The following is a 17,506-nucleotide window of genomic DNA, read 5'->3' on the forward strand; positions in this document are numbered from 1 at the left end:
CAACTTTTTCTCTAATAAAATATTATAGGGGCAAATAGTCTTTTCCTTAAATAAATTAATTTTACAAAATTAATTAAAGTTTGGGTTGTTATAGAAATCAAATACCAAAGAAGCCCTAAAATTTCAACCAAAAAATTCCTTTTTGTTGAAATGGGGGTTTTACTAAAACTGTGCGTTTTGAATTTGTTTAAAAACCTTTTTTGTCTTTTGCTTTTTTCAAATATATTTCTCTTCACATTAAACCCCAAATTCTTTTATTCCTCACTCGCATATGTGTAGCTCTAATCCTCCTGTGAATTTACGAATCATCCCACTCCATTTCGATTGTATGACTAATTGGATAATATTAGGGTTTGAAATTGAATATTACATTTATTAATTAAATGTAATGGAATGTTAAGCTTCAAATAGATTTACTAATTTAGTTTCATTATATTTTATTATTTATAATTTTTCTTCTAAAAGACTTATTCATCATTGCTGGAAGGCTTACCTTTGCAGGACCAAAGTTACCTAGCATCAATGCAAAGCCTGTAAAAACTTTGGTATTATTTAAATTGTAAGGGTGATTGGTTATGTAAATTTTTTGGGTAATAATTAATTTTTTTTGCTTCTAGTCTTTTAAATATTGCTGGATCCGCCGCTACGGGTATATATATATATATATATATATATACAACTATACATATATGTGTAAAACACATGTATATAAGTACATTATAGTATATGTGTATGTAAGTATAAATATAATATAATATATACATATAATAATAATAAATAAATAAATATTAATAATACTAATAATACTAATAATAATATAATATATACATCTTATACATTTGTGAGCATGAGATCAGTTAATTCTCCCTTCCCACATGGATTTAGTAGTACCCTCCTAAGGAGGTGTTTTGGTGAGCTCGGTATTAACAATCTCATATAAGACTACGACTCGATGAAACAAACATGGTACTAAATTTAGTGAAGGCGAAGCCAAGCCAACCTTTTATAACAAACGACCTTTACTCCTCTCATATTCCAAATGAATCTGGTGAGTTGGACATAACTTAAGGTAGTCATGAGGTTTAGTTGTTTTTTTTTTTTTTCTTGAACAAAATTTAAAGCCACATTGTAATAATTGTATGCCTTACCATAAACAATACAAATTGATATTTACAGAATGTTGTGCGAAAATATTTGTTTGAACCTAATTAATAGATTCAAATTATTCCAAGTTAAACATGCAAGTGCACATTGTGAACAAAAACGCACATATTGAAAAATAGTAAAGCGTGCAAGTAAAGGATTTTGTCCACAAAGATTGGTTGTTAACTATGTCAAATTTGTAGTTTAACAAACACTAAGAATGACTATATCTGACTAAATTATGAAAGTTTGATGGTGAAAACATTCTAAATTGGACAATGAAAGCGACACACAGCCAATGTGTAATTGCCATTTCATGTTGCAAAATCATATTTACTGTTCAGCAATTTCCGAAGAACTCTGCCATATCATTTTTCCCATTTTTCATTTATCTTCATAATTAAGCACCTAAGCTAAATATGAAAAACAATGGAATTTATTGCATCTAACCATTCTAATCATGCAAATGCATAATAAAATATCAATATTAATGTATCAAAACTCCTACATGTAACATTAACATAGATACAAAATAACACTAATGATATATGTCATGCCAAAAGTTGGGGAAATACATGAACAATATGGTTGTAGTGAATATTTCATACATAAAACCTAAACCATATATATAGTGGAAGTACTACAATCCATGTCATTTTATTGGGGTGAATGGAACCTAAAATCTATTACGATCCCTACGTGGCGAGGCTTGTGTGTCAAATTGTGATTCCAATACACTATACTCGGGTGTGTCAAAGGTGAAACCATCAGAGGTGTAATGAGTGGAGCCACTAGACACTTCGCCACATGAGAAGCCCGAGTTAGGGGGTGTATAAGAAGAGGACAACATCTTAGTCCCATGCACAGCACTCGAGGAGGAATAAAATGTTTTGTTCCCAACAGTTGTATCATCTTCTGGTCCAAAACTAGAAAGAATATCGCTCATGTCACTTGTATAACCCCTTTTCCGCTTACCTCCCTCACCAACAATGAGATTTGGACAGTTTCTTTTGTTGTGACCAGTAACCTTGCACTCTCCGCATTGTGGGGCCTTTTTGCCTTTGCTTCCCGTTGTTTGCTTTCCTTTTGTCTTAGCAACTATGGGGTCTCTTACAACATTATTATGGCATCCTAGTTTAAGACTAGTTTGCTCATGTTGCTCCTTCCATGTCTCAACCAAAGTATTTAATCTCCCACATTCAGCCTTTAGCCTCTTGTAAGCGACTTCTGTTTGTGACCCATAAAAACAAAGCTTGTTAAAATCAACGCTTAATGACCCAAACCTAGCCATTTGAATAGTTTCGTGGGGAACATCATCAGACTTGACTACAATTTCACTCCCACGTCTTGCATCCTTTGTCCATCTCTTCATTATTAAGGTCGGAAGTATTTCATCCATATGCTCACATTTCATGACTCCAAACATATGACAACACGGAATTCCACTGGATTCAAATAATTTGCACGAACATTGCAGATGTTGCTCTTTCGTGTAGTACACAACAGTCCATTTCTCAACGGGTCTTCCAAATTTGGAAAATGTGTAAACACGAGGATCTTCATTGTTTCTTACGGGTTGCACGAGAATTAATTTTGCCTCCTTGTTTATCTCATTTCTTATCAACTTGTAAATGTCGTGAGTGAAAATAGAAGCTGCATGTTCCTCTAGTGATCGGAGGTGCGTGCGAAGGAGTGGATGTGAATTGTTGGAATCAAAGTCATCCTTCACATTCTCATTTCTCAACCTCAATAACGATCTTTCAATCCGTGGAATACCCTCCACTAACCTCATGCCTCTACCAATTCCATCCTTCAAGTTCTTATGCATACCCTCGACACGTTGTGTGGTGGTATTCCCACCAAAAAAATGCCCCGAGCAGTATGCTTCAGCCCATCGTTTCCGTTTATGATACATCATCTCGATCCAATCGCCTTTTAGATCATACGTATCTATCATTTGCTGCCAATGTTGTTCGAAAGCTACTGGTGTCAAACCACCATGCACACAATAGCTAAACTCCCTTACTATTTCTGGGGTATTCACATTGGTGTTCACATTCCTCATGATGTGCCATGTACATAAACGATGATGTGCATCGGGAAAAACTTCATCAATCGCTACGCGCATTGCGTCATCCCAGTCCGTGACAATAGATACAGGCTTCTTGTCCTTCATAGAAGTCAAAAAAGTTCTGAGTACCCAACGATATGTATCAGCAGTCTCATCAACAAGAAATGCACAACCAAAAACTGTAGTCGCGTTATGGTTGTTTACACCAACAAACACCACTAAAGGCTTGTCATATACATTGGTTTTGTACGTGCTATCAAGTATCACCACATCCCCAAAGCAACAATAATCGTGTAGAGATTGAGAGTCTCTCCAAAACAAATTTGCCAATCTATTCTCCTCATCTACACTAAACATGCAAAAAAATTTCGGGTCCGCTATTGCCTTGCCATTCATGTAGCTTATTGCTGCTTGTGCATCACCATCCAATACCACTTGTCGACGCTCGAAATCCATCCTGTTATATAGATCCTTACTGGTGAACCCCACTTTTTTGTATCCACCTGCTTGGTCAACCATATAGTCGTACGTCCTATTGGTTTTAATAGAGGCTTTTCTCATAGACATAGATTGTGCTATGTTAGATTCCGTAACACACCGGTGCGAACGAAGAAAAGGCACCTCATGTGAGTTAGCAAGTCGGTGGCTGTGCTCCTTTACAAATTTAGTCACAATATAAGCATCCTGGTTAGGACAATACTTCACAGCAAATGTAGCGTGACAATTCTCTCTAGTCTCTTTCCTTGGTGTACGAACCATATCATCTCTATTCGTCCATTTCTTTGATCTACTCCCTTCTTTTGAGCACACCCATTGTCTTCCCATCACAACCCCACCCTCGCTACGTCTCAAACGACTTCTTCTTATGCTAAAACCAATTGCAAGAGCATAGTTGCAGTAAAATCTTTTTGCTTCCTCAACTTTTGCAAACTCTCTCTCCGATAAATCCCCAATGCTCATATTTTGGAAGTTTAACCCATCACACTCAAACTGTCTGCTTTTCTCAGTACTTTCTTCTGTTCTACTATCCAAAATCTGTAAAGATGGGACATTTTCAGTTTCTTCAAGTGACTCAGCCTCTGCAAAATAACCTTCACTGTTAGGGACAGAGTTTTGGCCCTGAATTCATTCGTTTTACTTGCTTCTGCATCCATTTCCTGAAAATAGGCAACATGTCTTTCATGGCATAATTAATATGAAAATAAATGGATACACATCAATTGCATTTAGTAGAAATATAAACATACAATTCAATCATGAAGGAAGTCCTTATTGAGAGATTCTACATTTCATAATTGTGCACATATAATGGCAATTGCACGACAATAATGCAAATAGACTGTTATGTTTGTCAATTGCAAGACTATAATGCAATTAGAAGTAACTGTTTGTCAATTGCAAGACTATAATGCAATTATAAGTAACTGTTTGTCAATTGCATTGACAAAACACATATGTTCTCAGAATGTTAGAGGCTATCAAATAACATGGCAATATGGATACAATAATTGCAAAATAGGACTACCTAATTGGTAATTGCATTCAAAATGACATAATGAAGTACCACTTACATTTCCATTACCAAAATGCAACGCTACAAATATCATGGCATTTGCAATACAATTAAGAAATTCTATCTAATGTTTTTCAAATGACTCACAAACTTTTCAACATTAACAATATGCCCAACATTAAAGAAGAGAAAGATATTGACATTGATCATATTGTGTTTCTTGTCTGTGAAATAACTCAAATTACAATGGTTTTCTTTTCAGCAAATCAAAAACCCATTTACTTCTGCTTAGTTGCTTCCTGGGCTGCATTAATTTCTGCTCAGTTTTTCTGGTTTTCTTAATAACATAATTACTTGATTTCATATAGGGAAAATTACCCATACAAATAGCTGGTTTTCTTTGAGCAGATCAATATAGCAAAATTTTATATTGCTGGTTTTTGGGAACTCAAGTGTGGACAAGGATGAACTACTATAAAGCTATTAATTTTACCTTTGCAATGGCCACTTCAATACGTTTTAGCAACAGCAACTCGTTTCCACTGGTTGTGAACCACGCAGAATGCCCAGCCACCGAGATTTAAGATCTTCTCAATTTCATCTCCAGAATCAAGTGATTCACATGTAGGGGAAGAGAGGGAGAGATGAAAGAGAAAGTGCCGTTGGTGGGATTGCCTCAGCAGCAGTTCATGATCTTCTGTTCCTTCTTCCTTTCTGTCGTCCTGTTTTTCTTTTCTGGTTTTATTTTTATTTTTCTGTTTACTTTTTATTTTATTCACTTTTACCTACACCAACCCTTTTAGCAGGTTACCAGCATTCAATGGTGTGGATTTGACCCTCATCTCCACTTACTCATCCAATGGCTGATATTTTGGGCGCATGGATACACCACGCCCATTGTAGAATTTTCCTTGAAGGCTCTAGGTCTTACAGCAAAGGTAGAATAGGTTGATAGTACTGATGTTCTTGAGGGCATGCTTGTTAGAGAAAGCATCTTCAAATGTAAAGAATTGTAATGAAAAGGAGGCTCTTTTTGTGATTGTTGGCTTGTTGAGTTGAGTTGGAAATTCAAGTGAAGGGATATTATAGGACAAAAAATGGGATATCTAGGCCCCGTTCGGTTAAGTTTTAAGGGGCTGTTTTCATTTTCAGAGAACAAAAATGATGTAAGAACACGTTCGATGGCCCAAAAACAGAAAACACTGAGAACAAGTTCACGTGTATTTGTAGAAAACAGAAAAAAGATGTTTTCATTCTCTGGGGAAACGCTCAAAACAGGGGGAAGAGAGAGGGAGAGTGAGAGAGAGAGTGGGTTGTGGCCTTCAACTGCATCAATTAAGATAAGGGGAAGATAGAAGGAAGAGAGAGCTATCTCTTTCAAGTGGTGGCGCGGCCTGAGGTGACCAGAGGAAGAAAGAAAGGAGGAGGAGAAAAAAGAAAAAGAAAGGGAAAAATAGAAAAAATAAAAAATAAAAGAAATGAATATAGTTTTTATTTTAAAAAAATAATATAAATTTTAATTTGTTAAATTATACATTAAAAAAAAATTAGCAAAAATACACTTGAAAAATAAGTCACACATTATTATTTTCAAATTGTACTACAAGACACGTTTTCATTGGTTTTATTTTCTGAAGATGTTTTCCAATTAATCTACCAGACCCATTTTCAATTCTTGAAAATGCAAATTCGTTTTCTTATTTTCATTCTCTAAAAATATTTTAAGAAAACATTCTCCGAAAATATTACCGAATGGGCCCTAGCTTCCACTTGAAGCTGTTTGAGTAGATATACTGAAGTTGATGCTTAAAATATTAGGCTTTCCCCAAACTTTTCAAACCTGGTCAATGTTCGGATGAGAGGCAAGCTTCTCAAGCAATTTTCAAAAGGAATTTAGGTCTTTTATTTATGATAAAAAGTCAATTCTTTTGATTCTTATGGTTTATCATTTTTACTATTAAGGTCCTTATTTTTTAAATTAGATAATTTTTGTCCCTGTGATTTCAATTTGAAGCAATTTAAGGACAATCCACAATTTATGTCAATTTTTATTTTATTTTATTTTATTTATAACTTCAACTAGTTGTGCAGGGGCAATTTGGTCCACAAATAATCCAAAATTCCATTACTTTAAAAAAAAAAAAAATTCTTTAACTACCAAACTACAAATATAATTATATTAAGAAAAACAATTTATATATATAAAATCATTCCTTTCTCACTCTTATCTCTCATGCAGTCCCAAATTCATCTCCAAGTAGGAATCTGGGCAAGCACTTTCGTCGTAAACCATCACCACCACTTCTAGGTATTCATGCTACTGCAACCATCACACCCACTTCGTCAGCAGCGGTTCTACGTTTTGGAGGCCCTAGGCGAACATCCTAAGAGCCTATTTGGTTCACGAATTGAACTTCTTAGGAATAAACTTCCCATTTCTAATCCCACAAGATGGGAATGGAGGATGTTCATTCCTATGTTTGGGAACGTTGGGAAATGAGGACTAGGAAATGCAATTATCTCTCATTCTCATGTTTGGTTACTGCAGTAATTAGGAATGAAAAGTTATGAAGGTATGAAATTCCCCATACATGGGAAGTCCATATCCATGAGTCTATAATTACATTTCCAAGTATCACTACTACGTTTTACTATTTGTGCGACGACGTTTTGCACAACGAACAAGAATTTGTTGTGCAAAATGCACTATAGCAATGGAAAAAATTAGGGAGATTCACTATTATACCCAATACATGGGCCTAAATTATAAAAATACCATATATGAAATGGACTTTAGAAACACACCCAAAGCCCATTTACAACATAAAAAAGAGGCTTTAACTTCTTATAAATTGCAAAATTGCCACCAATTTCTTAAAACAAGCCCAACCCCAAAATCTCATAAAAATACTCAAAACACTCAATAGGGCATCAAAGTAATATTAAATTCATTAAGGCCAACAGTCATTTTTTGGATTTTTTTTTTTTTTGGGTTTGTTTATAGAAATTCAATAGTGTATGCTTAATTTATAATATAAGTGCTAAGAATGGGTATATCACTAAATATCTCAAAAAATTATTCGTCGCGCAAACCACCGAAAACTGGCACGACCAAAATTTCCGTCGAGCAAAAAGTTTTAGCGCGACAGAAAACTTATGAGTCACTCAAAGTGAGGAAGAAAAACGCGCAAAAGAAAGTAGTGCGACGACATGATTTATCGTTGCTTAAGAAAAACGTGGGATATTTTTTTTGGTGCAAAAATACTTGCATGGGATATTTTTTTTGGCGCCAAAGCCTTGCGCGACGGAAATATAATTTGTCGCGTAAAGTTTGATTTCGGTACATTCTTGTGCGACGGAAGTTGGCTTTCAAGCGACGGTGGTTTGCTTTTGGGCGACGAAAGTTTGTGCGACGAATCAAATTTTGCGTCGCGCAAAAGTGTGATGTCGACACGTCGAATAAGTTATTTTGTGCAATGAAAAAGTGGTTTTGCGCGATGGAATTTTTTTTTTTTGCGATGGCAGTTTGCGCGACGAAATCATGGGTCTGTCGCGCAAAGTCCTTCTTTTTCATATATGTATTCTACCATTGCAGAGGCAGAATGCAAAAAAAAAAAAAAAAACATTCTGCCTCTCTCTGCACCTCTCTGCCGCTGCCGCTGGAATTCAGTACGTTCATTGGGTAAGTAATTTTTGTCGTTAGTTTAAAAGTATTAATGTAAATTCATACTAACGCTATTAATTTCATTCTCGTTAGGGATATTTGTAATTAGCGTTTGGTAGAGAACGATTGAGAAGATATTTTATTCGTTTTATATATTAAAAATGTGAAATTAATTACATTATGTTATACTTACTTTGTGAAGTTATATTTATATTATGTTGTTAAATTGTGCGTGACGTAGCACAGTGTGTTGTGATGTACGAAGTTAATTGAAATGAACTTCGTACTTTTATTCTTATTTTTAGTAACACTTAGTTTCCCATTTGAGATTAGTTAGATTTCATGCATGGATGCGTAAAGCATGACTGCGGTCCAATTAATTCTTGAATTGTCCCATTATTTGGATAGTTTGGGAATGCATAGTTGTGTCACGTAATGTACGGCTACAGGATTAGGTTTCGATTGTGGAGATTTTGGTGTTATCTCTGTACGTTCTTCGGGTGGTACGTAGGTATTTATACCTACGGTACACCTCAAGAACTGTATCGAGATGCTGCCGAAATTCATCCACATCGAAAGTCATGGATATTATACACGATGATTTTCCATTTGCATCGACCAACATCAATCAGGAAGGGGAAGATGACGTGCCTACACCAATGGACAGTGCAGAGTTCGAACAATATGAAAAACTGTTAAAAAATGCCAACCAAGAGTTATACCCGGGGTGCGAGAGCTTGTCCATTCTCACTGCCATTGTGGAGCTAATGCAAGGAAAAATAAAGTATTGTATGTCGAACTTGTGTTTCGATTACTTTTTGGGGTTTTTCAAGAGAATGCTTCTGACGGACAATTGTGCCGAAAGACCATAAACACGCGCAGAAGGTATTGAATGGTCTTGGATTGGGTTTTGAAAAAATTAACGTTTGCAAAAACAATTGCATGTTATTCTACAAAGAGCATGAAACGTTGGATACATGCCCTATATGCAATGAGTTGAGGTTCAAAATGACATCTCAGAATAGAACGACAAAAATCCCATAAAAAGTCATGCGTTATATGCCCCTGAAACCTAGGTTGCAGCGATTGTATATGTTGATGCATACTGCCACAAACATGAGATGACATAAGGAAAAACGGGTAGACGACGATGTGATGTGGCATCCTGCAGATGGCAAGGCATGGAAATAGTTTGATCGAACGTTCTCAAAGTTTGCTGCTGATCCCCGAAATGTTAGATTGAGATTTGCCACTTACGGATTCAATCCGTATGGGGTTCTAAACCAACACCACAGCACTTGGCCTATTTTCGTAGTCACATATAATTTGCTGCCTTGGAAATGAGTGAAAAAAGAATACATGATGATGACTGTTTTGATAACTGAGGATCTTGGCAGGTCAATCGATGTTTACTTAAGGCCGCTGGTTGACGAGTTGAATGATTTATGGACAAACGGTGTGCGCACGTACGATAAATCAAGTGGGAAGATGTTCACTTTGCGAGCAGCAGTTATGTGGACTGTGAATGATTTTCCCGCATATTCAATGGTTTCTGGGTGGAGCACAAGTGGTTATATGGCATGTCCTATATGCAAGGAAGATGTAACTTTTGGTTGGCACGCTGGAAAGGATTGTTACCTTGGTCATTGGAGATGGTTGCCATAGGACCACAAGTGGCTGGAAAAAGATAAAGAGTTTGACGGGAACACATAGCGTCGCCTCAGACCTAGAGAATGGTCCGGTGATGAGATCTTGGAACAGCTTAACCGTTTTAATTTTGCTCCGTTCGAGAAAACAGTTAGTCGGACCAGACTATGTTTTTTGAGCTCCCACATTAGTCGAAACTAAAATTGAGGCACAATCTAGATGTGATGCATGTTGAGAAAAATGTATTTGACACATTGGTGGGCACGATTCTAGATATCAAGGGCAAGACAAAGGACACGATCAAAGCTCGTCATGATTTAGAAAGAATGGGCATAGGAAGGGGTTTCTGGATGAATAGGGACAATGATAAAGCTAGAATGGATCTTGCATTTTTTTTTTCTATGAAACCGAATGACAAAAAAAAGTTTCTAAAGTTTGTATCGTTTGTAAAATTTTCCAATGGGTATGCTTCTAATATCGCACGTTGCGTGAATGTTGATGGGGTAAATTTGCTGGACTAAAGAGTCATGACTGCCATGTGTTTATGCAACGCCTACATCCAGTGGGTATTCGACACCTATTGTCGGAAGATGTAGTGAAGCCAATTGTTGTTGTCCAGATTTTTTTCACAATTGACTGCAAAAACGTTGCGAAAGATAGACATTTATCAGTTGCGCCATGACATTGTGTAAGTCCTATGCAAGTTTGAGATGATATTCCCTCCAGCTTTCTTCACAAGTATGATCCACATGATAGTTCACTTGCCAGAATAGGCATTATTTGCTGGTCCTGTCAACTACCGCTGGATGTATCCAATAGAAAGGTATATAATCCTTATCATTTGTGTATGCATCATTATCACATGCTTGCTAATTTGTATCATATCGTTTTATTTTGGCAGGCTTCTCGGAGAGCTGAAAAAAAATGTACGCAACAGTCCGAAAGCCCGAAGAATCAATTATAGAGCCTTGGGTTCAATATGAGTCGCTTACTTTCTGTGGAATGTATTTAAAAGATGTGGAGATGGCTTTCAATCGTCCTCAGCGCAATAATGACGGAGATCTGAGAAATTAAAAACTTTCTATTTTTGCCCAAAGCGCACGAAACTTTGGAGATCCTTGATGAGGAGAGTCGTTTTCTAAAAATGACATGGAGGTATTGCATTGGTTCGTACTGAACAATTGTGATGAGATAATAGTATACTTAGATGAGGATGAAGAGATGATGAAGCGAGAACATCCATCACATTTGTATGCTCAGAAACACCGTGAATTGTTTCCACAATGATTTTTGGATTTTGTAAGTTAGAAGTGTTTTGTATTTGACAAATATATATTGTAGCATTTAATTTTGTCAAACTAACATGTGAATAGTTTTGTATAATATTAGGTGAATAAGTTGAAATCATCGAATTACCCCCACTTACAGTATAACTTGGCGTTCGGCCTGATTGGCCCTGAATTGTTCTCGGGTTGTCATGTTAACGGCGTCAAGTTTTTGGGGACTGCAGGAGATGACAAGTTGTGTACGCAAAATAGCAGTGTCCATGTCCCAGGTGGAGGCGAAAGTACAGACATTGATTTCTATGGCAAACTCACAACTGTCATGCAATTGCTTTATAAAAACTAATACCAAGTGATCATGTTTAAGTGTCGATGGTTTGATACCAACCCAAATAGGGCGGGAAGTGTTAAAATCGACCATGGCTTACTATCTGTGAACATTAACATAACTTGGTATGATGACGACCCTTACATTTTGGCAAACATGGCAACACAGATTGTGTATCTAGATGGCCCTAAAGCCGGGAGCGGTTGGAAAGTTGTTCAGAAGATGGATCATAGGAACGTGTATGCTATACCAGAACTAGCCCCAACTGACAATGACGTCGACAACGTGGCTGACCAACGTTTAGAATCTTCAATGGAAAATAATGCGGAAACACTTCGAGATATAAATGTTATACAAGAACCGTTTTACATAGAAGGGGTGTCTTCAATCGAAATACCGATTCAGTCAATTACAATTCACCTCAGGGATCTTCCGCGATACGATGTTGTAGTGGGCCCGAACAATGACGATGATGTAGTTATAGATGAGGAGGATTGACAAACCGAAAGTGATGATAGTGACAATAACGAAAGTTATTATAGTTCAGATGATGAATAATGAATTTTTTTGTAATTTTATTATGTTAGTGTACAGATTTTGGCAAACCTAATATATGTGGAGAAATGAAACATTATTAAATAAATTGAGCTATACAAGAAAATGAGAAATGAAAATAAATTTAGTTATAAAACATTGGTAAATAAATATATCCAAACCCTTTTCATAATAATGTTGAAAATTATTTTTACAAAACATTTTTAAAAAAATGAAAATGAGATACAATTTGACATAAATGTGTATTAGGAGCGAAAACCTTGCACGACGAAATCTGCCCTGTCGCGCATTGTTTGCGCGACGAAGAATCACTCGTTGTGACTATCTACGTTGCGCGACCAAAAGACTTTTTCGTCGCATCAAGTTGCAATTTCGTGCGACAACTTAATCTTTCGTAGCGTAAAGACATTTTGCGCGACGTTGTCAGTACTTGTCGTGCCAATATATTTATTTTAATATAATATAATATATATATATATATTTACACGTATATTATAATATACATATATATTTGAAATTGACGATCGAATTGATTCATTGTATTCATATAGGGTCAAGGAGTGTAGCTGTAAAAAATCATCAAAATCGGAGTTAAAATAACCGAAAAATCATGAATTTTCCTTTATAACCGTCGAAAAGTTTTGTACCGTCACTTGATCTTTGAATGTTTGTTTTTTCTTATTTTTGGCGTATATGATCTCGAAGTACAAGCAAACAAGTTTGACGGTTGGATCATTGAAACTAGTTTCGTGGAATGCGTATGCCATGAAAATAATATAGTCACCAACAATTAAGAGTTTATTTATACTTTCGTTAAATATAACATAAGATGTTGTGGCATCCACTAGTGTGAAGATCTTAAATTAAAGATCAAATTCAGTCATTGTATTCATATAGGGTCAAGGAGTGTAGCTGTAAAAAAATCATCAAAATCGGAGTTAAAATAACAGTTAAATTGTGAATTTTAATTTATAACAATCGAAAAGTTTTGTCCCATTACTTGATATCTGAATGTTTATTTTTTTTCGATTTTTGGCGTATATGATCTCGAAGTGTAAACAAGTTTGACGGTTGGATCATTGAAACTAAATACCAATTAGAAACATTTATACAGATACAGAATAAACGGTTCGCGTAAATAAATAAACTTTGCGCGACGAAAAAAACAATTGGTCCCGAAAAACTTTGAGGGACCGAATCTTACGTCGCGCAAAAGATGTTTGAGCGATGCAAAGATAGTGGGCGTCGTCAATATACCTTTGAGCGACAACTGGGCATCCTACGTTGCTCAGTGTTAAAATTGTGAGGGTTTAGGGTTCAGGGTTTAAGGTTTAGGGTTGAGGATTGCGCGACAAATAAGATGTTTGTGCGTCACGTAAAATGGGTCACACCTTTCACTTTTTCTCTCTCTCGCAAAACCCTAAGCCCCAAATTTTGGTGAATCACAACCTTGCACGACGGAAGAACAGCCACTTCGTCGCGCAAAGTCTATAAAAGAAAACCTTGCGCGACGCTTTTTTTGTTCGTTGCTCAATATCGGCCAGACCCTTCACCTTCTCTCTCTCCCGCTAAACCCTAAATCCCAAATTTTGGGGCAAACACAACCTTGCGCGACTGAAAGACAATTAATTCATCGCGCTAAGTTTATAAAAGACAACCTAGCGCGGCGATGTTGTGCTTTCGTCACGAAATATTAGTCAGACCTTTCACTTTCTCTTTCTCCCGCTAAACCCTAAATCCTAAATTTTGGCGGAATCACAACTTTGCGCGACGGAATCTCAACTAATTTGTCGCGCTAAATGGTCAGACCCTAAGCCCTAAATCCCAAATTTTGGCGGCCTCACAACCTTGCAGGACAATTGTGTTTATTTGTCGCGCAATGTATTGAAAATTCTGGCGGAAAACATACCTTGCGCGACGCCTCATGGTTTTTTCCGTCGCGCAAGTTCAATTAAAAATATCTTGCAAGACGCTTTCCTTTGTTCGTCGCGCAAGATCGAATAAATTTTCAGAAGCAACGCGACTGCCCAGACCCTTCTTCCTCATTCCTATTGTTTTGCCCTAACGCTTCTCTCTCTTTGCCGTCAGCCGCCTCGCTGTCAGCCATTACTCTGCCGGAAAAAGGACCGAGCAGCCATCATCTTCGAAGCCCACACCTTTCCTGCCGTCGCCCAAGCGTCTACCACCGATTTTCGCAGATTATTCTTCGACCTCGTTCTTACTCCTCCGGCCTCTGATTTCGACACCAGAGGTATGGTTTCTAGACTATTTTTCCTGCTTTAGCTGATGGTTGGATATGATTTGGTCAATTGTTTGTTTTTCGTATCTCTAATTTAAACCTTAAGTTTGGCCGATTTTTGAATTTAAATTCTGGCCACTTCGGTCATTTTTCTGGTTAGGTCCGAACAAAAGTGGCTCCAATTGATGTTTTGAACCTAGGGTAGGAACCTTGGCCCTTAGTTTTTACAATTTTCCGGCGATTGATATCGCTTTAGACACCCATGCGCTGTCGGCCAGTGTGGTGCCGTGTGGGATACTGTAGCAGTAAGGCATTGTGTAATAACCCAAAACAAAATATATAAAAAGAAACAAAATATCTAAAAAAGTAGGATTAATTTATTCTAGCAAAAAGACGATATTGCCCTCGCATTATTTAATGAGGAAAAAGTTGACTTTTTGACCGAGAAGGAATTTGGCGATTCCGCTTACGCCGTTGCGTAGAGCACGGCGAAACGAGTCTGTAGACATGGAGTAGACTCGAATCGGAGTTGTAACGAAGAAAATACGGTCAAAATACCGCGAAGGGCAAAACGGTAATTTGGACAAAAAGTCAGATTTTTATCCCTTTCTCTCTCTCCTCCCCTCAGATTTCTATCTCCTCTCTCTCTCTCTCTCTCTCCTCCCGATCGCGCGCGCCAGCGACCTCCGCCCGTTCTTGTTGCCATACCGGCCGCCACAAGTCGTCCCGATCTCCGGCAAGGGTACCGTCAGCTCCGCCACTCACCCGCCGTTCTTCCCCGACCGACCTCAGCCACGGCGCCGCTCGGAGTTCGCCGAAAGCTGGCGAAAACCGCCGGTTTCCAGTCGAAACTTCTCTCCTCTCGATCTCCTTCGTTTCTCCACCAAATAGTTCGAGTAAGGTATGGTTTCTTAGCTATTTTTCATGCTCTAACTGATGGATGTATGAGTTTTCATCGATTTTGGCTCTAGAACACTCGATTTTCAACTTGAAAATCGGCCGAACTACGCCCGCCGTGATCGGCCATTTTCGACAACTTTTTGGGGTATGTCCAAGAACAAAAGTGACTCCAAATGGAGTGTTTTACCTAGGATAGCAGTTTGCAGTCTTGGTTTCGAGTTTTTCCGGCAACCCGTAATCGCTTTGGACACCTAGGATAGGAGTTTACAGTCTTGGTTTCGTGTGGCGGCGCGTGGGTGAGGGTAGTGAAGCGTCTCTGTGTAGTTTTGGGATCCTCGTGTCGTCACGAGCGCGTAGGATTTCGCTGATCTCGATTCGGAGTCCGTTTGAGCTCCGAACGGATTTTCCATATTACGCGATCCTTGGGTGCAGTGTCGTTGTGTCGTTGGATCGCACTCAATTTTGGATATGTCGTTCTACATGATTTTAGGATCGTGTAGGATTCGACGGATTGCGAATCGGTGCCCCGGCTACTCCGAAATCGCGAACCCTTGGGCTAGGGTTTGGATTTTAAGCGATAACGCGATTTTGGCTAATCCGACCGTCCGTTTCGGACCAAATTCCCAGAACATGGTTCTTTCTCTGTGAGAAACCGTTACAGAAGCCCAGATTGGCAATCGGAGATCGTGGACCCCACGGGGTCCCGGATCGACCGGTCTGGCAGTTTATCGCTTAGTGAAGCTTCAGGTCTTTTAAGGCCGTTCTAACTGTCTGAAAGGCTAATGTGGGCATAGGAGTAACTTGGAATGAGTGCACGTATTTCTAGGAGCTGGGGGCAGGTAGGGGTGGGCATATGAACCGAAAAACTGGAAAATCGAACCGGACCGAACAAAAAAAACTGGAAAAATCCGAGTTGACTAAAAAGTCAACAAAACCGGAACGAATCGGACCGGACCGGTTCAAACCGGTTTCGGTTTCGGTTTTACACAAGACAGCACCGGACCATACCGAACCGGACCGGTCTAGTATTAAATATATATTTTAATATATTATATATAATATATATATAATATTATTTTATTAGGCCAGTTCTATTTTGTTAGAATAGAACTGGCCATATCTGATTACAAAGAAACAGGCCCACTTTAGTTTACACAAATTAGGTTTTCTTTTCCCTCAGTCTCGACCAAGCTGCCGCTCCTCTTCTCCGTCTCTCTCTGGATTGTCCGTTGCTAGCCTTAGCAGGTATGTATTTTCTCTATACAATTGTTAAGCTGCTTCACCTATTGATGCTTAGGAATTAGTCATCAGAGTTGATCAGTTGGCTTGTATCCGATCTGAATGCTTCCTATATCAGAAGGGAATAATAATTCTGTAGCTGCCTATTTACTAAGAGGAAATCCATCTCCATATATTTGATTATTCTGTTTGATTGAATATCATCCTATTTGATTATTTGATTATACTTTGAAACGTGCAGAGAAAGCTCGTGCCCTGGTGAACAAAATTCCTGGTAAAAACTCGTTTCGATGACCTGTTGTAATTAGTTTGTGATTCATTTAAATTACAGTTTGGAGACAAGGAATGATGTATGTGTTTGAGTTGAAATCTTGTATGCCTTTCCAATCGTGTATCAAAATACCAGTTGTTTCATGGCACATGGCCCACTCACATAGCAATATAGAGGGAAGGAGTGAGAATTTCTTACATGCAGCTATTAGTATTAATCTACTACCATGAACCAGGAAGGGTATGGCAGTGCAAGAGATACAATTATGTGTTATGGAAAATTAAAAAATTAAAAAAAATTTCACTTTGCTCTATTTTGTAAGTTTCTTTGTTTTGAATTGTATGTGGAGCAGCACTGGTGGAAGCATTGACTTGAAAAACCACAGCTTGGGAAAGAGAAAGAGGACTTGAATTCTTATATGATGGTGTAAGCAATATCTACGTCACCTGAGTCATTGAAGGGTGCTCTCGATGGTGTCACGTCTGTTGTATGCATTCTCTTCATGCTCTGTTTTATTTGACTGTCATTAGCCAATACGTAGCATAGACACATGCACCCACTGACATTTTCTCTATCCATGTAATGTATTGTTCCCCCCTTCCATTTGTAGTTCAAAATGTGCTTATTGTATGGATTATAGAATGACACTCTCT

The 17,506-nt window shown here is 37.8% G+C and overlaps 1 protein-coding gene across 1 annotated transcript; it reads right to left on the bottom strand.

Moving 5' to 3' along the window:
* Positions 1–1,819: 1,819 nt before the first annotated feature.
* LOC117616282 (protein FAR1-RELATED SEQUENCE 5-like) lies at positions 1,820–4,174 on the bottom strand. The gene has a single exon (XM_034345546.1). The coding sequence runs from the start codon at positions 4,172–4,174 to the stop codon at positions 1,820–1,822; it is 2,355 nt and encodes a 784-aa protein (XP_034201437.1).
* Between the last annotated feature and the right edge of the window lie 13,332 nt (positions 4,175–17,506).

Source organism: Prunus dulcis, chromosome 1 (assembly GCF_902201215.1).
Source record: "Prunus dulcis chromosome 1, ALMONDv2, whole genome shotgun sequence".
In the NCBI taxonomy this organism is placed as follows: Eukaryota; Viridiplantae; Streptophyta; class Magnoliopsida; order Rosales; family Rosaceae; genus Prunus; species Prunus dulcis.